At 36.4% G+C, this 24,683-nt stretch overlaps 2 protein-coding genes across 5 annotated transcripts in view; one reads left to right on the top strand and one right to left on the bottom strand.

The window, feature by feature from the left end:
- LOC107584783 (U2 snRNP-associated SURP motif-containing protein-like) overlaps window positions 1–12,724 on the bottom strand; it is a 14,123-nt gene extending 1,399 nt beyond the window's left edge. The window contains exons 1-21 of one of the 3 annotated variants that reach the window (XM_016271528.1): window positions 12,617–12,724; window positions 11,614–11,712; window positions 11,339–11,450; window positions 10,551–10,672; window positions 10,393–10,460; window positions 10,219–10,307; window positions 9,986–10,021; window positions 9,784–9,866; window positions 9,528–9,693; window positions 8,882–9,093; window positions 8,267–8,310; window positions 6,468–6,572; window positions 3,612–3,678; window positions 3,360–3,526; window positions 3,072–3,234; window positions 2,901–2,980; window positions 2,723–2,810; window positions 2,502–2,639; window positions 2,195–2,375; window positions 1,925–1,999; window positions 1,755–1,818 (exon numbers count right to left, since the gene is read on the bottom strand). In XM_016271528.1, coding sequence (XP_016127014.1) covers window positions 1,755–1,818; window positions 1,925–1,999; window positions 2,195–2,375; window positions 2,502–2,639; window positions 2,723–2,810; window positions 2,901–2,980; window positions 3,072–3,234; window positions 3,360–3,526; window positions 3,612–3,678; window positions 6,468–6,572; window positions 8,267–8,310; window positions 8,882–9,093; window positions 9,528–9,693; window positions 9,784–9,866; window positions 9,986–10,021; window positions 10,219–10,307; window positions 10,393–10,460; window positions 10,551–10,672; window positions 11,339–11,450; window positions 11,614–11,712; window positions 12,617–12,661 — 2,204 coding nt within the window. In that variant the 5' untranslated portion in view covers window positions 12,662–12,724. The remainder of the gene's footprint in view (window positions 1–1,754; window positions 1,819–1,924; window positions 2,000–2,194; window positions 2,376–2,501; window positions 2,640–2,722; window positions 2,811–2,900; window positions 2,981–3,071; window positions 3,235–3,359; window positions 3,527–3,611; window positions 3,679–6,467; window positions 6,573–8,266; window positions 8,311–8,881; window positions 9,094–9,527; window positions 9,694–9,783; window positions 9,867–9,985; window positions 10,022–10,218; window positions 10,308–10,392; window positions 10,461–10,550; window positions 10,673–11,338; window positions 11,451–11,613; window positions 11,713–12,616) is intronic. The other 2 variants (XM_016271539.1, XM_016271546.1) reach the window with 2 other exon arrangements.
- A 5,443-nt stretch (window positions 12,725–18,167) lies between these two features.
- On the top strand, window positions 18,168–24,588 carry LOC107584770 (alpha-tocopherol transfer protein-like). Of its 2 annotated transcripts, XM_016271516.1 has the most exons (6): window positions 18,168–18,423; window positions 18,999–19,152; window positions 19,236–19,429; window positions 19,656–19,766; window positions 19,854–20,074; window positions 24,507–24,588. In XM_016271516.1, exons 1-5 carry the CDS (start codon window positions 18,229–18,231, stop codon window positions 20,061–20,063), a joined length of 864 nt encoding a protein of 287 aa, XP_016127002.1. In that variant the 5' UTR covers window positions 18,168–18,228; the 3' UTR covers window positions 20,064–20,074; window positions 24,507–24,588. The 2 variants fall into 2 exon arrangements, with proteins under 2 accessions (XP_016127002.1, XP_016126993.1); XM_016271507.1 differs by lacking the exon at window positions 24,507–24,588 and having other exon boundaries at window positions 19,854–20,164.
- The last annotated feature ends 95 nt before the right edge of the window (window positions 24,589–24,683 follow it).

Genomic DNA, 24,683 nt, shown 5'->3' with positions numbered 1-24,683 from the left:
AAAACAAGTTTTAACTTTATTTTGTTTTGATTTTCCCTTCTGGGATTTGATCTGGATTTCCCCCTTGGGGTTAAAGTGCAAACAGAAACAACAAGCCAAAAAGGCAAGACGGCAGGCCCTGCCATTGTAAACAGTGAAAATGCAACATAACGTAACATAACATAAAATGTAACATAACATAACATTCTTATCATACCGGATACAGTTTGTAAATGTTTGTAAGACTTTTTCATGGGAGACGCACTGATAGGGAAAAGTCAATCAGAGAGCCACTTTAACCGCAAAGTATCAAAAGTTACATCTAGTCATAAATAGCATGTCTTTTTATCAATCTGTCATCCCTGATATGCAATGCAATGCAAAAGGGGTCATCATTCTTTATCATTTACCAGTCAAATTTCTATCGGAGACGAGATGATTTAAAAAAAAAGCAGGATTACCTTAATGCTGGAAAGACCTTAAGTTATTTTAAAAAATTTATACTAGCCCATCATGCAGCTAACCAAACAAGTGCACATTCGGAGTTAAGAGATTAAAACGGGCAACTCCGCAGTTATGCCAAGTTCACACTGCACTATTTTAGGCCGATTTTTCACTCGCCGACAGGTTTTGCGAAATCGCCGACAAATGCCCGAAATCGGAGGCAAATCGTTGCTCGTTCACGCGAGTGACAATCACGCAGTGTGAATTATCAAAGAAGTGATCTGAGGGAATCACCGACACGTCGCCCGCAAAATATTTGGCATGCTAAATATCTGGAGCTGTCGGCAATTCACAATCACGCTGTGTGTGCAATGATTTCTGACTGAAAACTACATCGGCGACCTACAGCCAATGAGAGACCAAGATACAGGGCAGAGGGAAGTTCGGGGAGGAGTTATAGACCAGAATATCAGTATTTAGAATAATTATATCATACAGAAACAAGCACAAACATTTGCTTGACCAGCCACAACATCAGCATAACAGTTACTGCAAAATTCTTTACCTCCAACTCTCTTTGCAGAACATGCACCCAATCCCTGTTCCCTGCATCTCCCTCCAGTATAATCCGTTTTTCTTTTTCTCCTTGTAGCTGGAAATCAGCTCACTGACAATTTGCGGGCTATATATATATTATTTTTTTTAATAATTCCAGTCTCGCTCGAGAACTCCGGTCTGACGCACGCAGGTTCTCGCGTTATTTCCTTATCACTTCTCGCGTGTGTTTTGCTGTGAAATGTAGTTTGCGGACCAAACAGAGCTGTTGGTGATTCTTCCTATTGTGAAGTCATGCAATGTGAAACCCCCTGTCGCCGATCCATCATGTAATGTGAACACACTGGGGTACACATTAGAACACAACGCAGCGGGGTGTTGTTTGTTCTGTGTCTGACGCTGCAAAACCGAACCAATTTCAAATTACGGATGACACTGTGCCTTTCTTGGGAATGAGTTCTTCCCTGCTCGCTGCCATGTTGTTTGTGTATCTCTATGGCAAACGTGTGGGGGGAGGGCTGAGCCCATTTGGAACCACGGGAGCATCGGCGGATGTTTAAGAGAAAACCGATTTTCATTCAAACAAATCGACGTAAACTACACATTCGAGTTAAACGATAAAATCGATTTATCACCCAGCCCTAACTCACACAAGCAGTTTCTAGGGATTTAATTATTTTAATTTATGACTATGAACTTAGCAAGACATTCCTATGACCTTTCCATGATTTAAATTCCATGAGTTTTACATACCAAGTAGAACTAGTAAAACTTACCTTGTTTTACTTTTCTCAGATTCATCTGGTGGATCAAAGATTTCCCATTTTGACGTGGTTACAGCTAAAAACAGAGAAAAATCATGGTTTGAGTTCAAAATTCTCAAAATTTAATGATCCCAGGAGAAAATTAAGCTTTAGACAATGTTATAAATGTCATCTAGACTAACCTTGAGCCTCCAAAGCAGTACCATCCACTTCCTCCCATTTTGATGGGGCCACCTTAAAGCCTAGTTTTTGATCCACTGAGAGAGAAAGAAAAAAGAAAAAAAGGGGCATTGAAAAATACATTTCTGTTAGAACATCTCCCATGACATTCGGCAATTGTAATTGTAAAGTACATTCTTATTGATTTTTGAGTGATGTGTTAAGTTTACCAAGTAGGTAACTAAGTGTATGAAAGTTAAATGAAATCAAATCAATTTTGTCAGCATTCTTACAAGGAATGCCATCCAGATCATCATCTGTTCCCTTGATGGGCATTCCATCCAGGTCATCAAGTGATGCACCATCAACTGGCGCTCCATCTATGGGCATGCCGTCAACATCATCCAAAGGAGCACCATCCAGCTCCTCCTCCACAATAGGAGCACCATCAATGTCCTCCGACCTTTCTGGTTGCTAAGTAAAATTGAAATAAACATTCAATCTGTCAGTTCATATCTAGATGAACTGTGACTCAACTCAAACCTGACCATTGAAAATCTATGAATCATAACTCAATCAGTCAATCTCTATGAAGCTAACCTCTGGCAACAGGTCTTCAATCTCCTTTTCAGGTTCGAGACTGACGAGGCCCAGGAAGATGTTCTGAAGTTTAATCAGGAATGGATCAGGATACACTGCCCAGTCTTCCCACGCACGGAAACAGGACATTACTCGTTGCTGTGAGGACCAAAATTGAAAAACATCAACTCCAATCTTTAAAACAGAAAACCATTGTGTGTTAAAAGAGCAAAATGGCGCACCTTGAAATTCTCGGATTGTAAATGGCCCTGTATTGTCTTATAAGTGGCATTTAGGTCAGAAAATATCTGGCAGAGTTTTGTTTCAAAGCTGTAAAAGAATCAAAACAAAACAATGAACAAACTGACAAACAAGAATTAATACCTTGATTGTGCACGCAAAAATAATTCTGAGACTTACAATTTTCTGTAATAGGAGGCATTAGCAACTTTTGCAGACGAGTTATACAGCACATCCGACACCAAATATAACCTTGCGATCTGAGGGAGGACAGAAATGCACACGTAAATAAAAGTGATGAGACGCATACAAAATTCTTTGTTAATCGTAATTCTGCTGTGTAAGAGTGACCTTCTTTGGCAGAGGTGTTTTAAGTATGGACAGAGACTCAGCGATGCATTCCACAATCTCTTCGGCTGCATCAGCATGCGCGAGGCAGAAAAACATGGCGTCAGCTATGCCGCTCTTCCTTGGCGTGAGACCTCGGAGTAACTCCTCCAATTTATCCCTTTCGCTGCAGAAGAGGAGAATATTAAGTACACATAACCAACAATATTGGCTACAACCAAAAGCCTAGTAGCTCCATACTAGAAGGATTGGATATCTCCATAAACTCCAGATTTTGATAGATGGACATACTCGTCTTTCAACGCGCCCTTCTTGCCAGTTTCATCATCTTCATCATCATCATGCTCCTCGTCTTCAGGAGTGCCATGTAAATATGGGTTAAGAGGTGGCGGTCGCCAGATAGATCCGTTCTTAAATATTCTGAAGTCTTCTGTTTTCCATTTTGTTGGAGATTCGCCCTGTGAGTGGAGATATTTTTTTATTTTAAAGCTGAACACATTTCAAGATGTTTCTGACATAAGAATAAAAATAAATAAGACTAACCTGTAATATGGTGTATAGCTTCCACCGGTAATAAACATGAGCAGGACTTTGATTTTCAAATAAAAACCTATTGAATTTTAACAAAAAACAACAGTTTGATTTAAGGACATTATCAGAATGCAAGTAAACTCTAAAAATCACACGAATGCAATCGAAGTTATATAAAAAAAATTCCTTGCTCTTCCAAGCTTTAAAATGACAGTGGGTGGGTGTTATTGTTCAACAATCCAAAAGAAGTGCAATAAAGCGCATCCATCCATCCATAGTAAAAAGTGCCTCACATGGCTCTGGGGGGTGAATAAAGGCCTCCTTTAGCAAATCGATGCATTTTTGTAAGAAAAATATCCATATTTAAAACGTTATAAACGGTAATCTCTAGCTTGCACTAACTGTTGTACATGCAAGCCGTTCCGGGTAGATGACATAGGATGTCAGCGTAGCATTAGTTCCGGTGAGAATATGCTAGTCTTGCAAGAACCGACGTTTGTTTACAGGAGCAAAGGAAGCAAAGTTTCCTTACTTTAGCAAAGGAAAACCAGTCTCCTCTTGGCTTATATCGAAATCCTCCGACATTTTTCTTTACAAATCCGTGTTTGTACTTTTAATTCATGTACATGAATTTGCTCTCTCCTCCGCATTTGTCACTAGTCACGCTATGCTGACATCCTACGTCATCCGCCAGAAAGGCACTCTCTTGTGAACATGCGTACAACAGTTAGCGGAAGCTAGAGACAACCGTTTATAACATCTTAAAGGGATAGTTCACCAAAAAATTTAAATTTGTTTATCTGCTTACCACCAGGGCATCCAAGGTGTAGGTGACTTTGCTTCTTCAGTAGAACACAAACGAAGATTTTTAACTCAAACCGTTGCAGTCTGTCAATCTCATAATGGAAGTGAATGGGAATGTCCTGAGCGTGTCCTGAGTACGTCTTCGACAGCAGGCGCGTGACGCGTCTTCTTGCTTTACGGCGGATCGCAGACTTGAGTGCATTACCGCCACCTATCTCTCAAATGGACCATTGACACTCCTAATTGAGATTGTAGATAGAGGTGGATAAATGGTCCATTTGAGAGATAGGTGGCGGTAATGCACTTATAAGTCTGCAATCCGCCGTAAAGCTAGAAGAAGATGCGTCGGCTGTCGAGGACGCGCTCAGGACAGTTCAGACATTGCAGTGTATCAGAGGTAAAAAAAACTATATAAATACTTTTCAGTTTCTTGCACAGACCGATCATTTCGTGTCTTTACACATCAATGTATCGTCACGAGCCGCAGGGTTTAATTTGGTTTTGTTTGTGTATGTTTTTTTTTTAAATCTCAAAGCCGTGATTCCCATTCACTTCCATTATAAGACTGACAGACTGCAACGGTTTGAGTTAAAAATCTTCGTTTGTGGTCTACTGAAGAAACAAATGGTGCTTTTCCACTGTGTGGTACGACTCGACTCGGCACGGTTTGCATTTCCACTGCAGTTCAGTACCGCTTTAGAGTGGGCGGGATTATTCACATGTCGTTATAGTTGCGCCGCCTCTACTACCACGACTCCTAAAAAAACCTTTTTCATTCCACGTCGCCCTACCAAGCTCTCGCTGGAACCGCTCCTCTGCCATCAACGAGAGGAACGTCTGTTCTTCCACAACAGACCACAAAACGTTTTGGTTGTTAAAAAAAAGGTGCGCTCGTTCAAAACAGTTGCGTTCGATCCTTCGCTGATTTAAATCTAGCGGTTCTGTTGTGTTTGTGTCGCAAGTTCAGTGACGATTCTCTCCGGCCAATCCGTGATCAGCAGAGTTTGGAACCCCAACCGAGGTGGTACTAAAAAAAGTACCAGGTACCAGGTACTGTACCCAGTGGAAAACCCCCAAAAAGTGAACCGTATCGAGCCGTACCATGCAGTGGAAAAGCACCAAAAGTCACCTACATTTTGGATGCCCTGGGGGTAAGGAGATAAACATCAAATTGTTTTATTTTTGGGTGAACTATCCCTTTAAATATGGATATTTTTCTAACAAAAGTGCACTGATTCGCTGAAGGGGGCCTTTATTCTCCCCACGGAGCCGCGTGAGGCACTTTTTATTATGGACGGATGTGCTTTATTGGACTTCTTTTGGACTGTTGAACAATAACACCCAATGTCATTATAAAGCTTGGAAGAGCCAGGACATTTTTAATATAACTCCGATTGGATTTGTTTGAAAGAAGTCATATACACCTAGGATGCCTTGAGGGTGAGTAAATCATGGGCTAATTTTCATTTTTGGGTGAACTAACCCTTTAAAGTTGTGACGAAATGGAAGTGACAGATCTTATCTTTTATATTGTGACGTACTTTTTAGTGAAACTTTGTTGGAAAAACTGGGACTTGGTTCTATCTAGGGCTGGGACCCCATCTCGCGCTCCATTAATGATGCTCCCTGAAGCACACCTAACATTTGATTGTACTATTTTTGCATTCCAATGCAAATGTTTATTTTAAATTTGACTAATATTCTTTTTTATTCACAATCTCCTCATCACAGGCAGGCACAGCACTCAAAGTGTTCGTGTGTGCGATCTGCGTCACTCATAGCACGTGCCTATATCAAACATTTTTTCTATCGTTATCGAAGAGGGTGTACCGTCAATAAATATCGATACCGTTTTATTGAACAGGCCTAGTTCTATCCAGTATTTGATGATGGGATGGAGGCAGATCTGAATGTGAAATTGCAGTTGAAAGGTGCAGGTTTAAGATGACTAAATGATTGAGGAATTCTTTTTAAACATGCATTTTGAAAACAAATTTGGTGAATTTTTTTTCATACCGACTTTAAAGGCTTGGAGTCAAAAGAAAGTGATTAAAATGCGCTCACCTGTAGAGCGAATTGTTGATCTCTCTGTTCATGATCATGGCTTCAAACATTGGACCCTCACGCACCACAAACTCGATCATTCGATGGATGAGAGAGAGCAAATTCCTATGAGAAAAACACAGTTAAAGCGAAACAGATTCAGCGCCATCACCAGCCACACCTAAACAACTGCTACTGCTACAATATGACAACTGATGAAATGAAACATCCTTACACTTACTATCCATGAGTCAATAAACATGTTTGAGCTTTTAAGATTTAAAACTGACTGGCAGTCAGTCAAAACATTTAAATCCACAATCTACATCTGAGTCTCAGCCATAGCATACTGCCCTCGTAACTTATAATTAGATGTGCTACTGAGATACTAAATGTGAGGCAGAGTGATAGTGATCTTTCTTGCTTTTTGACAATGGACAAGTGTGGATGGAGAGGGACAAAATCATGTAAGCCCTTCTAGAGTCAGTTAAGGGATAGGGACAACAATTGGCTTCCTGACTGGCTCGTGAAGTGGCCGATAAAAATCAACAGATGATGTTTTTCAAATGTACTGAAAGACAAATCACAAGTATTGGAGCCGATCATACCAATGTCAGGCAATCATTCTGTATACTTTCCCCAATCCATCCTGTGACGCTTTTCTGGTCCCTCGCTGCTGCAGACAGTTCAACTTGTGCTGCTCACCAAGGCCAATGTCAAAGGTCACTGAGACTATGGGGATTGGGTGTCGCTTTTGTGCCATGCTACTGGGGCAGTTGAAGTGAGTAATAGCCAGAGGGCTGGTTTTGTAAAACTGACACTAGTTGAATGTGTGTTGTGTAGTGTTTTAGTTGCTAAATTAGTAGTGTCATGAATCACATCTGATGCAGTCTGATAAAATCTGAACAATTCTCTCAAACACACCCAAACTAGTGGAACGACCTGTCAAGCATGCTGTAACATTGATATCTGATAATTCTATTCTGTCCAAAAGGAGGACATACAAACACCAGACAGAATAAAACAATGTACACTACTGCCTGAAGTTGGGGGCTGGTAAGATGTTTTTAAAAGAAGTCTCTTATGCTCCAAGGTTGAATTTGATTTTTTTTTAAATGCAGTAAAAACAGTTATATAGTGAAATATCACTACAATTTAAAATCTCTTTTCCTGTTTTAATATATTTAGAAATGTAATATATACCTGTGGTGGCAAAATTGAAATTTTTAGCAGCCATTACTGCAGTCTTCAGTGTCACATGATCTTTCAGAAATCATTCTAATATGCTGATTTGGTGCTCAAAAAACATTTCTTATTAGAGATGCTGAAAACAGTTGTCATGCTTATTTTTGTGAAAACTCTGATATACTGTCTTCAGAATTCTTTGGAAAAAAACATTTATTTAAAATAGAAATCTTTGCAACTTGCCTTTACTGTCATTTTTGATCAATTTAATGACTACTTGCTGGATAAATGTACTAATATCTTTAAAAAAAATCTTACTGACCCCAAACTTTTGAATGGTAGTAGCACATGTCAAAAAAAAAAAATAAAAATAAAAATTTCACAGACCTCTCTCTATTAATATGAACTTCACCTATCTGAGCGGTATGAAGCAAAACCTTTATAGGGAAATGCAATGCATGTGTGTGCTTTGTATTGTTAGTAGCTTCTCCTTATTTTCATGCAAGGCCTCAACTATTGCTCACTCAAACCAGCCTCTGGTAGCATGGATATGGCCAATCTTTCAAACTACAGAGATGGGATAAGTTCTTTCTCTACATTTCATAAGAATTTGGAAAAAAAGAAAAACCATGTACCTTTCTGTTGGGATAACCACTTTGACTATGGCTTGCGACAGAGTCTGGATATGAAGTCACATCAGATAATAAACATAGAATATATGTGAGTATTGTTAAAAAGAAACAGGCATAACACTAAATGCAACATATACTCCAACAACAACAAATGTGTTCTACTGTGTCAGTTTTAAAACTTGACTGAACACATTCCTTAGAGAAAGTGCAGTGAAATCATACATCATCTGCATCCGTAATATATATATTTAAAAAATCTCTTTACATTTCTTCAAACAGACAATATCAAACGTGTACAATTTCATCCTAACTTGCAGCCAAAACCCATAAAATGTCTTGTGCAATGAATAATCTACACTCCAAAAGACTTACCGGAACAATCAGCATGGTACACATGTAATTTATATGATTGATTTATTTACAAAAAATGCTAATTGCTAGTTTAGTAAATTTGCATGATTCTATGGGCAAAATATTTTTCACAAAGAAGATCAAGCCAAAAAAGGTCTGCACCTCTTTCACACAAGCAAAATACATTTATATAAACAATTAATTTCTCCTAACTACTTTTATGACCATGCTAACCAAAATCTTTTTGTCCCACGTATGCCAAGTTACCTTCTCAAACTCCTCTTTGCACTTTGGAGGGGGAGGCATAGGAGCGTTGGGGTTCTTCAGCCTCTCTTTGGGCTGGCCATTGAAGGGCAGTCCAGAGGGTGGAGGAGGGAGTGTGTGCTCCATCATTGAAGGTGGAATGTATATGGGGTGAGGAGGAATTGGTACACCTTTGCCCCATCCCAGTTTCATTTCAAAATTCATTATCATTTTGCCTGAAATGGACAGCATTTGGCAAATTCTTCAATGGTTTTATGAGGGAAAGCAATTTTTTATAATATCTATGAGAGCAGGATGGCTAATGTGCAAAATAAAGCTGATATAGGCCTATGTGATATCACACTATTTAAAGACAGTAAAAAAAAAAAAAACAGGCATAATTTCTGCTATTAAAATTATATTTAATATTTGCTGAAAATGGTCAAAAAGACCCCTTAAAATTAATATGGAATTTTTTTTTACTTGATTCTGTAATCTTATTATTGTATTTTTCACAAATAAATAAGTTAATAAACATGAAAAATTGTAGTATAGGTAGAAGTATAGGCACAGAGGTTACACTTCCGACACCTATCGCCAAAAAATAAAAACTTGCAGAATATCGTTTGATATATTGCATTACATCAACATGAACAAGAAATATATTTACCATTTAAATGTTTAAGTGCACGTTCAGCATCTCTCCTCGTCATGAAGGCTACAAAACCACAGTTCCTTTCTCTGGCCCTTTCCTCATCAGTCCTGGGCCACATAATTTTCACACTGGCTAATGGACCATAGCGACCGAATTCCTGACAGAGCATCTCCTCATTCATCTGGAGCGTGAGGGAGTATGTTTTAGCATGGGAAAATGGTTACAGACGTTACCGGAAAACAATTATCAGGAAAAAAGAAAGACCAATTACCTGAGGATTTATGTTCCCCAAATAGAGATTTGTAGTTGTCGGATCACCAACATCGTGTGAGCCAGGAGCAGAATCATCCAAGACTGAAAAGCAAAATAATAGCTCTGAATAACAACTGACGTTTTACCATCTCTTCTTCCATGATGGGATACATAAACAGCAAAATGGTCATTGCATTACACGGTATATAAAACAAAATTACCACTGGACGGACGGTTTCTTCGTGAAGAACCATCCGCTAAAAGCAGAAGAAAAGCAGTGTGAATTTTGTTTTCTGAATTGAAAACGCATATGCGCTGCTGAATTGTGGCAGTGGCCAAGACATGTGGGCGGGGCACAAACTTCACTGGGTCCATGAGCGAACGTAGGGGGAAACTGACTGTTTTGGTGAGAAAAAAACAAAACAAAACAAAAAACCATGAATAAAGAACTTACAGGATCGCTTTCCTTCCATTGTGGGAAGAGGCTCAAAACGACTGACTCGGCCCTTCAACCGGTGCCGTTCATCACGCTCCTCCTGTATCCTACAAAAACAACAGAGGGTTACACTTGAAATGATCATTTTAAAGGTGCTGTCATTTGTTGAATAAGAATTTAAAGAACATCTACTGTTTTAGTTCTTCTTTGAAGAGTTCAAGGTTGCTCTTTTTCTTTTCTTTGTCTCCCTTCTTCGATGCCTAGCCAATATAATAGAAAAATAATGGGTTATATGACAAAATAGATGCTTTAAAATAAGATCAGATAGAAATAAATGACAAAAGACTCACATTGTGTTTATCTAATGCTAAAAACTGTGATGGAGTTTCCAAAGGTAAAACACTTTTAGCCTCCAAAATCTTTGATTTCGGTTTGTAGAGCTTTCCTTTCTTGTGATCAGCTGCCGCTTCCTCTGTAACAGACACGTAACAAAGTATCAAAGCAGAGACAATTAGGAGGACCATATAATAAAAATATCTGCATAATTTAAAAGAAAAGTCAAAGAAACATTAATCTATTGTTCAAAAGTTTGAAGTCGGTAAGATCGATTTATTTGGTGAAATTAATTCATAACACTTTTATTCAGCAAGGATGCATTAAATTGATGAAAAGTGACAGTAAAGAAGTGTTTAATGTTACAAAATTAAAATAAAAAAAATTCCAATTCAAGTAAATGCTGCTCTTTTGAACTTTTCTATTCATCAAAGAATCCTGGGGAGAAAAGTGTCACATTTCCACAAGAATATTACGCAGCACAACTGTTTTCAACATTGATAAGAAATGTTTCTTGAGCAGCAAATCAGCATTTTCGAATGATTTCTGATGGATCATGTGACACTGAAGACTGGAGTAATGGCTGCTGAAAATTCAGCTTTACCATCGCGGTTACAGTTACTACTGCATTTTGGATTACATAAATGAAGCCTGGGTGAGCATAAGCAAATTATTAAAAACATTTAAAAAATTCATACCGATTTATGAATTTACAGCCTTTGGTTTTGTTGTATGATGGAACTCAAATAATAGAAAAAAACCCATTGATCTCAGATAAAAAGATCAACCTGTAACATTCACCTACCTTTAGTAGCATTAGCAATCCCACCACGTACAAATGTCTTCACCTTTCCTTCACCTCCCTCAAAGGCAGCGAGAAATTCCTCATAGATCTCCGCTGCTGCCCTTTCATCCTCCTGTGAAAATCACAGATCGTGTCAGATATTTATTATAGTGGAATAATGTTAAACTTGTATCGTCAAGCTAGAAGACATAAGACAAAATGAAAAAAATGTGTTCCAAAAAAATCAAACATTTTATATTCACATGAATTCCAGTCTTTAGACCTCTTCTGCTTACCTTCTTCTTGAGTTCATCTTGCTCTTTCTTACTTAGTGTTCTTTTTGCAACTGCCATCTTGCCAATACTGAAGGCCTTTAACTTACTTTCCAATAAAGCCTGCATGAAAATATGAAAACGATTAATAACGCAAATCAGAGATGATCCATAACTTTCCTCTTATAACAGAGACCTTTAGTTTCTTGGGAAAATATATATATTAATGCATTTATATACAGTCCAAAACGCACAAAATGGAAAACAAGACGAGGAAGGAAAAAATAATGAATGTATCCATATTTGGTAATGGTTTGTTTAGGTTCTCTGAATTGCAGATGTAACTGTTTGCCATGAATACAGAAGCGCACTTTGCAGGATAATATCACTGTGTACACCAGGACAGATGAGCTGGACTGGCTAATATAACACCAGAACTACCATAATCATATAACTATACATATCAGCTGTGTTTCCATTTCTGTTGATACGTTCACATGGCTAGTAACGTTACTACTGGCGAGTGTGATCATGCTAGCTCGTCAAAGCAAAAATCAGCAAGTTAGCACACAGATATGTACACACAAACGCACAATTAAGACATGAACAACGCTAATAAACTAATCAATCTCCTCTCTATGGGAGTATAACGTCCAGAAACCAGTGTAATACAGTAGTAGACTACGCTCGTGTTAGCTCTGTCAGCAAACAATAAACAAAGCAAGTTATTTTATGTTCTGTGGTGGTGTCAGCGGTATCATCAAACATAATATAAGAAGATCAAATGCAGCATATATGGCCAACAGATTTTAGTGTGTTCATGTGTATTACAGAAACAAAATCTGTGCAGCCGCCGGTTGTCTAGCTAACTGCACTGCTAGCGAGTTAGCATCACAACCGAGCAGCTCGTATCACAAAGCGACACACTACTGAATCAAACTCAATATTATTCCGCTCTTATTATCGTAAACGAGAAAGATTGGTTTTAATATACTGATATAAAGTAGAAAAGTAAAAAAAAAAATACCTTAGAGTTGGCTTTCTGAGCCCCACCTGGCGTTTTGTCCGCCATTTTGCCCAACTCTCTGTGCAAGCGCGTGAGGCGCGTTCACTCTCTCACAACAGTGAGTGAACGAGTCCATTTGACGTCTATTGCTGAAGACCGATCTGATCTGAACGAGTCTGTCATGGTCTGTGGCCCAATGTGCATACTATCCATCCTAAATTCTATGTGATAGTAGTCATTTTCAATACAATTTAGGGCAGATAGGGTGGATAGTATGCACAGAGACGCAGGGATGGTCATGGTCTTGTCATCAGAGCACAGTCTGTGTACTGGTATAGTTATGTGAACTGTTATTGATTAACAAGATACTGGATTTCAGAATGCACTTTTAAAATAATTGCTTTGTACAATGCATGTGGAGTCTGAGGCTGGTTTACATTTACTGGTCTTAGCTGGTTCAAGCTCGTATTTAGCCTGAGCAAATGAAAGACTGACCAAGCTGGGAGACCAGCAAACCAAATAATTGCACATTTTACAGTGGCTGCACCTCCTGTGCTAATTGATTTGCAACAGGACATGACATACAGGCCAGTCCAAATAATTTTTTGCCACTGTAAATTCATTTTCAATATACTAATAGTCTTAGGCCTATCGGAATTTTCAGTGACTTGTAGCTTCAGATTCTGTATAATGCTGCATAAAAGTAGTAGGGCCTATACTAAAATATGGCAGTTCTGACCCACCAGAAGCTTTGCATCTCTGTAAATGAAATGACACATTAGCCTTCAACTTGGCAGTTGTCATGACATTAATTATTTACAATTTCATATATTCACTAATTTCATGTTTCTATATTTATAATTTTCAATACAAAATGTTAATTTCATAACATTATATCTGCAGCAGTAATTCCTGCATAAATGTATGCTGCCTCTGTGCAGCATTAAACAATCTATGCACCGTTTTAAAATACATTAGTGTTGTCAAATGGATTAATCGCATCCAAAATAAAAGTTTGTTTACACAATATATGTGTACGTACTGTGAATATTTATGAAATAACCATATTTATGTATTATTTATATATAAATAAATTACATGTATTTCTTAAATATACACGTATGAATGTGCATTTATAAATATATTTATGTAAATATATTATATATAAAAATAAATATATGTATATATTTATATATATATAAATCATACATAATTATGGTTATTTCATAAATACAGTATACATGTGTGTGTGTGTGTGTATATATATATATATATATATATATATATATATATATATATATATATATATATATATATATATATATATATATATATATATATATATATATATATATATATATATATACATATTATTTAATTTTTGTATTAATCCATTTGACCACACTAAAATATATACACAAAACTTAAAATGCAGCTTCTGTGCAAATGGTAATGCAAAAAATATTAATTATTTAAATTCACAAAATAAATGTAAATATATAATTTATGTAGACAGTGAGGTAGGTGTTGTTATGCAAATGAAAAAAAAATGTGTTTAAGAAAACTGATAGGCAGCATAAAAGGCATTTCAATCCCTTGAATGAGTATATGCTGAATAGCTTACAAATCACTCTTTATATATATCAATCACACATTAGTAAAGCATTAGTAGCCCATAAGAACTCCAATAAAGCTGATCATATTAGTTGACAGTGAGACAACTAAAATGTATTCTGTATTTAATTTACCCAGTTTCAGTATTTAAACAGTACCCTGCTTTAATATTCATGCAAATATTTATACCAAAGTTAGAATTTGTTAAAGCATTCTAACAGTAGTTTCAGATTTCCAGTATCATAGTTGAGGTAGCTGACATGATATTTTTTACAATACCACTTCATGATAACCTTGCGGGAGCTTATGTATTCTTTATAGTGCAAAAATACACTGTCAAAAACAACAATGCACATGTTAAAAAAACAGTAGAATTCACATTTCAACATATTTTCAATTGATTTTATTATTAGACAACTAAAAAACATAACCCTTTCAGTAACCAAATACAAAAAATAAAAAGCATGACCTATAATCGATCTGTATAAATTAATCTATCAGCATGAAAAACAAACTCAAATTATGTATTTTGTTTGAAATTTCACAAATTTTACTCCACTTGACAGTGGTAGGCAAACTAGTTTGTAAAAGGCAAGTTTGCCAATGCAAACAGAGATGACTGAAGAGTTTCTTCCTGGGCTTTAGCAGTCACCACTCACCATATATTTTCACCTACCTGTGCAATTGTATGAACAGTACACAGTATTGTAAATAGTAAGAGTGTACTATGAATATAACATTAATGCATTTTCGACCAAATTAAAACTACATTCGAATAGTAATAAACAGGCAGCTTTACATTTGTTGAAGGATATGTGGCTTCGCTCTTGGCATTCACCGCGTGCCTTAATTGAAATACATTAAATCAAGGTCCACTGTGAACACGTACAGCGAGAGCCTAAAGTGCAAAGAGAGATTCTGCTGGGCCTGATGAAAATCTGAATCATAGATTTAGGATGTACATCATCACTTGATAGTCTATGCACCGCAGGCCAGACAAATCGTATTCTGCCAACAGGTGTATTTATTCAAAAGCCTTACTTAAGGCCTATTTAGATATGAATCTCATCCTGGTTAAATAACGCTGAATGTTTCCTTATCCGGTGAGCCATACTGGAAGCCTATGTTCTGACGGACAAAGCACACAGCCAGGGGCAGTGCATTCAGAATGCCTGCACATCCAATGCATCAAATGCAGCCTTCCATCCCTGTAACCTATAAAACATCAAAATCATAACAGTTTAACCATGATGGCAACCAGGCCTATTAGACATGCAATACACAGAATAACGTCGAACACTGGACAACACACGCAAATACATCCCCAAATATGCCTCATATATAACATTAAAAGAAAAACGAATTATTGATCCCAATATCCGCTAAATAAATCGTTCCAGAATACGCAGAACATTCATGTGGTTCTTATTAAATCCCTCTGCAGTCGGCGGCCAGCATCCGCATTAATACCCTGCATCATCACTGCATCATCCCACAAGGGTGGATGAGACTGATTTATTATCTACGTACCTCCGTGAAGCCATGCAAACCTGTTCGTATCGCTGCTTAATATTAAAGCGGACTTTCAAATAAATGTCGAACCAACGACATATAAATATGGAAACTGCGCCGAGCGCTACATTGCAAGGGAGCCGCGTGACGTCACCATGCAGACAGATGTTCAATCCCTGCATCCTTGAGTTTTGCTATATATAGTGTTAGCCAACAAACGATTGATTGATTGATTGATTATAACCCTTAAATGACAATAATGGTAGGCCAATAGCTAGTAGGCCTATGTCTTAATTTTACATTTATTTATTTTAAAAAGTAGCTATTCGGACATTACAAGTTATTAAATTTAAAATAGCTAGCCTACATTTTGCTATGATTAGACACAGTAATGTTGTCATAGACTTTAGCACAAATACAAAAAAGTGCAGTGATATAATATTTATATATATATATTTAATTTTATTACAGGTGCATCTCAATAAATTAGAATGTCATGGAAAAGTTCATTTATTTCAGTAATTCAACTCAAATTGTGAAACTCGTGTATTAAATAAATTCAATGCACACAGACTGAAGCAGTTTAAGTCTTTGGTTCTTTTAATTTTGGTGATTTTGGCTCACATTTAACAGAAACCCACCAATTCACTATCTCAACAAATTAGAATACTTCATAAGACCACTAAAAAAACATTTTTAGTGAATTGTTGGTTCTTTTCCACGACATTCTAATTTATTGAGATGCACCTGTATATTGTGGGTTTGTATGTTGGTTCAGTTCAAACACCTAAGACAAAGCCATCTTGTGAATGTCCTCCAAACTGAAACAATATCATATTTTTGTAAATAGCTGTTGTTGTGTACAGTAAATAAGTAAAGGTAATAAAACCACAATTAAACACATTCATGCATATAATGAAGGTAGATTTCAGATTTCAGGCTGAAATTTTAATAAAATTGAGGCAAGTTGTAGGTTAATATGTCAAATTGATTATAAAATGAATTAATTCAATTAGAGTAGAGTGAGGATGGATTGCAACACTTTTTGCATTTCATTCAGTTTATCAGAAACTGTTTTGGAAAGCCTGCTGTAACGTGTACATATGATAATATATGTTCAGTTTATACTTGAATAGACAAAAGTCAAATGTTGCAACTGACCCCAAGGGATTTTATTCTTTAACGTAATTTTGCCATTTTTTTCACTAAGTTATAGAAATATATAATGAAATGTATAAAGGCAAAGACTACTAAGAAAAATATATATTTTCCACAAGTAACATTTCACATGTAAAAATGACAATGAAATGTAATAATACTTCTTAAGAACTAGTTTGACTAACGATCAGTCTTACTTTTCAGATTCAAATTAGACTAATCTACCTTTTTATTCAACTGACTTTACAAAGTTATGACTTGTCTTGAAAAAAAACCCCATTGCTAACTCTAAGACCAGTCTAAGCAGTTTAGAGAGAGGGTAAGAAAGAAGAGATAGGGTAAGAGGGTAAAGAAGGAAGGACTGATTTTAAAAACGTATTTACTTAAATTAAAAAGGGGAAATAACCTGACTGTTGAAAGGGTTTCTTTATTAATACATACAAATTCAAATTTTGCAATGTTATGGCAAGCTTTTACATCAATGTTGTGATAAGGGAGAGCATGTTGGGAAGGTTGCAACACACTGACAGCCATGATAAACTAGCTTGACACATGCTAGCTATGCCTGTTAAAAGCTAGGAAAACACTTATTAAAATGACAATGATTTACAATGCTTCAACAAACAATTTAGACTCTATTCATATTTTTTAACCTTGAAATGTATTATTTTTAAATGTATTATTATTATTATAATTATTATTTTAAATGGTCACATCTAGCTGCTTTCTTCCAGGAAGCATGATGGGCTAGTGCAGTATGAATATCATTACTGTAGCTCATGTTTGAAGGCTGATTGCCATGTTGCAACTGTCTCTTGATGCAACCATCCCCACTCTCTCCTATTTGTTTGCCAAAACAATAGTAATATATTTTTATTGTTTACTATATACGTTGTCTTTTACATTTGAGGTTTACTTTAATTAATTATTTTGTATGTTGCTGTAACAGAGACGAAAATATATGCTACCTACCGTGACAACATGCCCCACTATTGTGTCCAAAAATGATTTTCTAAATAATAGCGTTAGAAATGGACAGCAAGATGATTAATTCATTGAACATTCTGGTTTGCTCTTTTCTTAAACATCTGGAGGAATTACGTAGGCTGTTATAGGCTACATATCTTTGTTAGGAATTTATCTCCGTTTTGAACAGTGGGTGTCTGTTTAAATTGGCGAGAGACGATTCAGTCTAGAAAGTTTTCTAGGTTAACGTTTGACGAAGCTTGACCTGTACAAAGGTGAAAAAACTGAGTTGTCACTGGGATGTGAGGGGCTCTTTCCCTGCCCCCTTTTACGTAATACCTCTGCTCAGAGACCATGATGATATTCGATCGACTCGCGCAGATATGAAGAATGAAGAAGTTGACAACATCGAAGAATTAAACAATTTGCCTGTTGATTCTATTCGGATTGCACCCTATTTGTCTGAACTGAAACAAAAAGCAGCAGCAGAAGTAAGCGTTCGACACTTGAATTTGACGGAAACTTTTTTGATACGGTTTCTGCAGGCGAGAGACTTTGATGTGGCACTGGCGCTCAAGGTTTGTAGCACTACTGTTAAACGATGACTGAAATTAACTTGTAAACTACTCCACGTGCTTTCTGTAGTGATAGTGATACCGTTGGTGATACGTGATTTGATTAGCAATAATATGGCCACAGGCACAACTGACACACTTCACACAGTGTATGCATCTAATTTCCGAATTACTTTATGCGAATGAACTGTGTTTATATAGGCTATTTAAAAATAATTTTAAATTTAAATAGACTTAAAATCATTATTGCCTAATTACTGCAGTTTAACTGCTTCTTCGTTATTTATTTAATGTAAATACATGTAGCCTACTTTTCTGGCTCACCAACATGTTTTTTTTTTCTATTAGGTCTAGATTTTAGATATTTCAGCCATACTAACAGTAGCGATTGGATTTTCAATAATGAATCTACACATTTTCTAGCTGACGTTGCATTCAGAAGTCAACCCAACCATAATCAATGTAATAATGTTTCTTTTAATTATGTGTTATTAAGATTATGTCCCAATAATATTCAAAAGTTAGAAAACTTAGCTGAGACTAACATATGATCTTGTATTTTTTTTTTTTATCCTCAGCTTTTGATTAACTATCACAAATGGAGACAAGAATGTCCAGAAATAACAGCCGATCTGAGGCCATCATCCGTCGTAGAACTTCTACAAAACAATTACCATGGAGTTTTGAGATCAGGAGATGATGCTGGAAGTCGAGTTCTAATCTATCGGATTGGCAAGTACATACACAAACAATGTTTTTTAAACCTTCTTTTGTTCATTGTAATGGAGAATATCACAAACATTCAATTGTTTTAGGTCAGTGGAACCCCAAAGAATTCACAGCTTATGAGGTTTTCCGTGTGAGCCTCATTACATCAGAGTTGATTGTTCGAGAATGGGAGACTCAAAGAAATGGACTCAAAACTATTTTTGATCTCCAAGACTGGTGCTTCGCACATGCCCTGCAGATAAACCCTTCCTTGGCAAAAAAGATATCTTCTGTGCTTACAGTAGGTATCCATTAAAACATTTTCATGAACAATTAAGAAGAAATCACTTATTCAGATTTCTGTAGAAGATCTGACTTTAACATCCCTCTGGAAATTCTTGCTTTTTTTGTAGATTTTCTTTTTCTTATAGCAACCTTTTAGAATGACAAAAAAACTGGAAAAACGCATTAATACAGTATTGATTCATTTAAAATGCATCGAACAAAACATCAAATCTGTTTTGCAGGACTCATTTCCTTTGAAAGTACGTGGCATCCATTTGATAAATGAGCCTATTTTTTTCCATCCCGTCTTTGCTATGATCCGTCCATTTCTTCCAGACAAAATCAAACAACGGGTTAGTCACATTTAAGTACTTACATGTGGGATTTTAAGGTGATTCACTTTAAAAGATTTAATATATGTGGTGTGTTTTAATTTATAGATTCATATGCATGGGAGTTCATATGCCCGAAGTCTCAGCAATTTCTTTCCGAAGGCTATCCTCCCTCCTGAGTATGGAGGAACCGGACCCAGCATAAATGAAGTGTGCCATGATTGGACTGAGTACATCATGCAGTCTGAAGACTATCTCCATAGGCTCTCTATAGATTTGGGTGGGGAAGATGCTTCTCAGTCATCTGCCTATGAGTGATTACAATGAAGGTATTTCTCACCTTGTGCTCTTTGTGCTAGATGACGTAACAAATTATTTTTACAATATGTAATATAAGTCTTTGGTGTCCCCAGAATGTGTCAGTTAAGTTTCAGCACAAAATACTCCACAGATCATTTATTATATCATTTTGAAAATGCCTATTTTGAGTGGAAGCAGAAACACGCTGTTTTTCAGGCCTGTGTCTTTAAATGCAAATGAGCTGCTGCTCCCTGCCCTCTTTTCCAGAATAGAGCTGCGCCATTACAGCTCATATCTGCTAAAAAACATCTGTTTTGGTTCTGATTATCATGTTTATCGCACTGAAATCATGCGTTTTAAATCATATTAGTTTAAACTTGTATACAGTTTTCTGAGAGCACACATCCGAAGCACACGGACAGAAAGCGGCTGTCATAGCATGTGAGTAGGCCTACTAAACTAAGCTCTCATTCACACACAAGTTTACGTTAAAAACACACGAGTTACAAAAACAGTTGGTTATGACTGTGAAGGTACACAGTTGGGAAATAAATTGCATGTTTATTTTAGATCTGTGTGGCAGCAGCAATATACAGTAAATAAATCAATAAATCCACTGCTCTCTTGACTCCTCTGAGGCTGGGACTGTAAATAGTGTTCTGTGCTCATCAGTGCAGCCAAAGGCAGAACAATTAGCATGTTTTGCTCAAACTTTTGCCATGGCATTAGAACTGGTACACTGTTGTCGCTTGCGAAATCAAATGACGGCGCCATGGGTGGAAATTTACAGATTAAGGGGCGGTAATATTATAATGAGATACCTTTGCAACGTCACTAGGGGAGCGAAATCAGATGCGCTCGTTTTTTCAGACGCTTGCAGAAAAAGGCTTACCAAAACAAAGTTACTGGTTTGATCTTTTTCACGTTTCCTTGGTTGGTAGATGCACCGGGGACCGGATTATAGCACTTAAAACCTGGAAAAGTCAGATTTTCATGATATGTCACCTTTAAAGTAATAGTTCACCCAAACATTTAAATGTATTCACCCACAGGCCATTCAAGATTCTCCACCGGAACAGATTTGGAGAAATTTAGCATTACATCACTAGGTCAATACAGTCAATAGGTGCCATTAGAATGAGAGTTCAAAAAGCTGATAAAAACGTCACAGTAATCCACTAATCCATGTGACTCCAGTCTATCAAGTAACGTCTTTGGAAACAAAAAGCTGCATGTTTGTAACAAATTAATCAAGACTTTTTTTAACTTCAAACTGTTGCTTCCAGCTAAAATAAGAGTCCTCTATCCATAATATTGCTTTCTCCACTGGAAAAGTCATCTAATTTGAATTAGGAGAGAAATATGCACAGATCAAGCTCTTTTTAGAAGTGAAGAAAAAAATTCAAAACAAATTCTCGGTGGATTGCCTGAGAGTGAGTACATTTTCGTTTTGGGTGAAATATTCCTTTAAATTCTAAAGCATATTAGTGTAAACATATACGCTTTACTTATATACTTACACTTTTTCTTTATTTTTTGTCATATTGCACATGAACTAATGGTGCAGCTGTTTAAATGGTCTGCCTAGCTCTATAATATTCCAGATTGGAAAAACGGCAATTCATATTTTTGAATAATTTTATAATAATAATTTTGAATAATGATTTTATCTAATTCTATCAAACAGACATTCATTGCAAGTACTTGACATACCTCTAAAGATACAATATAGTATCAGATGTTTGTTACCTTTAGAAGAAGGATTCCACAGTCACTTTTAAATAACACAAGTAGTGTACAATGTTGTGCGTGACTGAAATATCAAAGTGCCTTTCTTTTTTTCCATGTGAATTGTCAATGCTTTTATTGTTGTATTTTCATAACAATGGACATAACTCAGGATGTTACATAAGTCTCTGTGCTTCTGGAAGTTTGATATCAGTCATCATGAGCTGCTTCATTATATTGATGCTCTTAAGTCAAATGATTTGTAATGTAATTATAAACTGCAGCATTTATTAACCTTTGCTGCATTTTAAATAAATACACAGCTGAAGACATGCACTTATTTAGTCTGCACCAAGTGGGATTATAAAATGGCACTTTGGTCTATTGCCTTTTGCTCTGACTCTTAAACAAATATAAACAGAGACTAATGACCTTACTGGAACTCTTCATGTTTACAGATTTCCTTACATGTGAATTTCTGAAACCATGTATATAATTTAGTTCAGTTTATTGCATTATTTCTGTCAGACAGTGTGTCTAAAGACAGTCGAAAATGACTGTTTTACATTATTTAATTGTGCTCTCCTCACTTGTTATCGAACTATGAATATTCTGTTGTTTTTTGTTTTTAAATTTAATGTAAATTAACATAATGATAAACAAGATATACACAGACATATTAATACACAATGTGCAACTCAAATAAACTTGGCAGCAAAACAACTGCAATGTGAAAATCTTTCCCCAACTGATTTTTTAAATCTGGGTTCTTCAGTATTATCTGCAAAATCCAATTGGTTGGCTATGTTAAGCCCTCCATCCCTTGTTTATTCTTAACATATTTAAATCTAATAAAATTCTTATTATATACGTATATATGATATATATTATATTAGGAAAATTCTTATTATATCCCATTATTTTGGCTGTCAATTAAATTGTAAGATAAAATCAATAAGAGGATACACTATTAATAGTAACAATAAGAATGTCACTAAGAAATAATTTAAAACCACTGTTTTGTAGTCTGGTTTTATAACTTGAATGTTCAATCTCCAGGGGGAACCGAGACGTTCTTTAGATCAGTGGTTCCCAACCCTGGTCCTGGAGGCACCCCAACACAGCACATTTTGCATGTCTCCTTTCTCTGACACACCAATGTCAGGTCTTGGAGTCTCTACTAATGAGATGATGATCTGAATCAGGTGTGTTTGACTAAGGAGACTCGCAAAACATGCAGTGTTGGGGTGCCTCCAGGACCAGGGTTGGGAACCACTGCCTTAGACGACGATCTCTCCTTATCACTGTTGAGAAAGGGCCATTATCCTATGTTTTTCTAGGGGGACTATCTGTGCAACTTGTCTTGCATTTTTATTGTATTCATTCTGTGCACATTACCTAGCAAATCACACTTAAAACAAGCTCCTGTAATGAGACTGACACAAAAAAACGACGACTTCATATGCCAGTTCTGTCATATACTCTAAGAATATCATTTAGGCGATAATTGCTGGTAATTACACTATAACAGTCTTTTTTTACAACGTCACACTAACCAGTAATATCCAAAGTGCTACTGTGAAACATTATATGGTGACAACTACCACTTCAGAACGTATAAGCAAATAGTAAATTACAATGAATGACACTTTCTCACACATGCCAAATGGTGGGAAAGGCCCAAATGGTTCCTACACCTCTTGCATCCAAGCACCCATCTAAGAACTTCTCAAGCTAACGCAGCAAATGTATTGTGGCATGTTTATATTTGAGTAGCACTAAATACATCTATTACTAAAGGTACAGAAATTTTTGTGCACACAGCTGCAATCTTTAATCCTGCCTGCAAATTCCTGTTATAATTATCTTGATTTTTTATTTTTGTCATGAAAACATGTGGGACAAATTATTCCTCAACTGTTTCATCACTTAAGTGGTAATGATTGTTAGAAAGGATAAAATAGGTTTTACTGTTACACTGATCTATTTAAGTCAAAGTTATTCATGCTTTTTTCTAATTTTTCAGTTACTATGATTGACATGTATGGCAGCATTGTCAAAGGAATAACTCAAATTCAACAAAAGCTTTTGACAAAACATTTAATTACAAATAAAATCATTCAAGTACACTTACATATATTTTTTAAATAGTCTGTGATTCCTAGGGAAAATGTCCCATCTGTCCAACAGGATCTGAGTGTGTTTTTCAGCTAAATTTTATATTGTGAGGGGGGTGAAATTAACTCTTATATGAATTTTAGAGTGTATTACAGGTTGAAAACAATTAAAGTTACAACAAGTTTTAACCTCGTATAAGAGTAAAGTTTCAACCTTCAGTCACTTTAGAATGAGGTGGACAAAAGCAGAGAGTGGGGCACAACTTAGTCAATGGAACAAATTTGTACCAAAACCAAATCAGTTTTGGTTGTTAATTTCACCCCCCTCACAATATAAAGCATTATTATGACGAATTCGGTTGAATTGGTAAATTAATTTAATAAAACTAACTGTGCAATTGAACTGTGGTTCCTTCATTGTGTGTTTTCTAGTCTAGTTTTGCAAGAAAATTGGAGGCAGAAAAGATCTTGCTTCCAGAGTCCAGACTGAAGTAATTTAGCAAAGCACAACCTACGCACGCTCTATATAGGTCACTCATAACACGACCAAATCATTCGACCGTTATTCGCAACGATAAGAATTATGATAACGTTGTGAATTGTTTTGCATTCCCAGCACTGTGTGAAAGGACATGGACCGGATCTCGCGATAAGTCCAACCTGCCATCTTGCCACGTTCCAGCGCTGGTAGAAAACAACGGGAAAGAACTGGGCGGTCTTACCTCGACGGTATCCACACGATTGAATAAGTCATCGGCCACTGCTCAGCGAATGGATGACATTTTCATTTGCC

The sequence above is a fragment of the Sinocyclocheilus grahami genome, unplaced genomic scaffold (genome assembly GCF_001515645.1).
Source record: "Sinocyclocheilus grahami isolate Dianchi unplaced genomic scaffold, SAMN03320097.WGS_v1.1 scaffold5.1, whole genome shotgun sequence".
Taxonomy (NCBI): Eukaryota; Metazoa; Chordata; class Actinopteri; order Cypriniformes; family Cyprinidae; genus Sinocyclocheilus; species Sinocyclocheilus grahami.
This window is presented reverse-complemented; position numbering and strand designations above follow the sequence as displayed.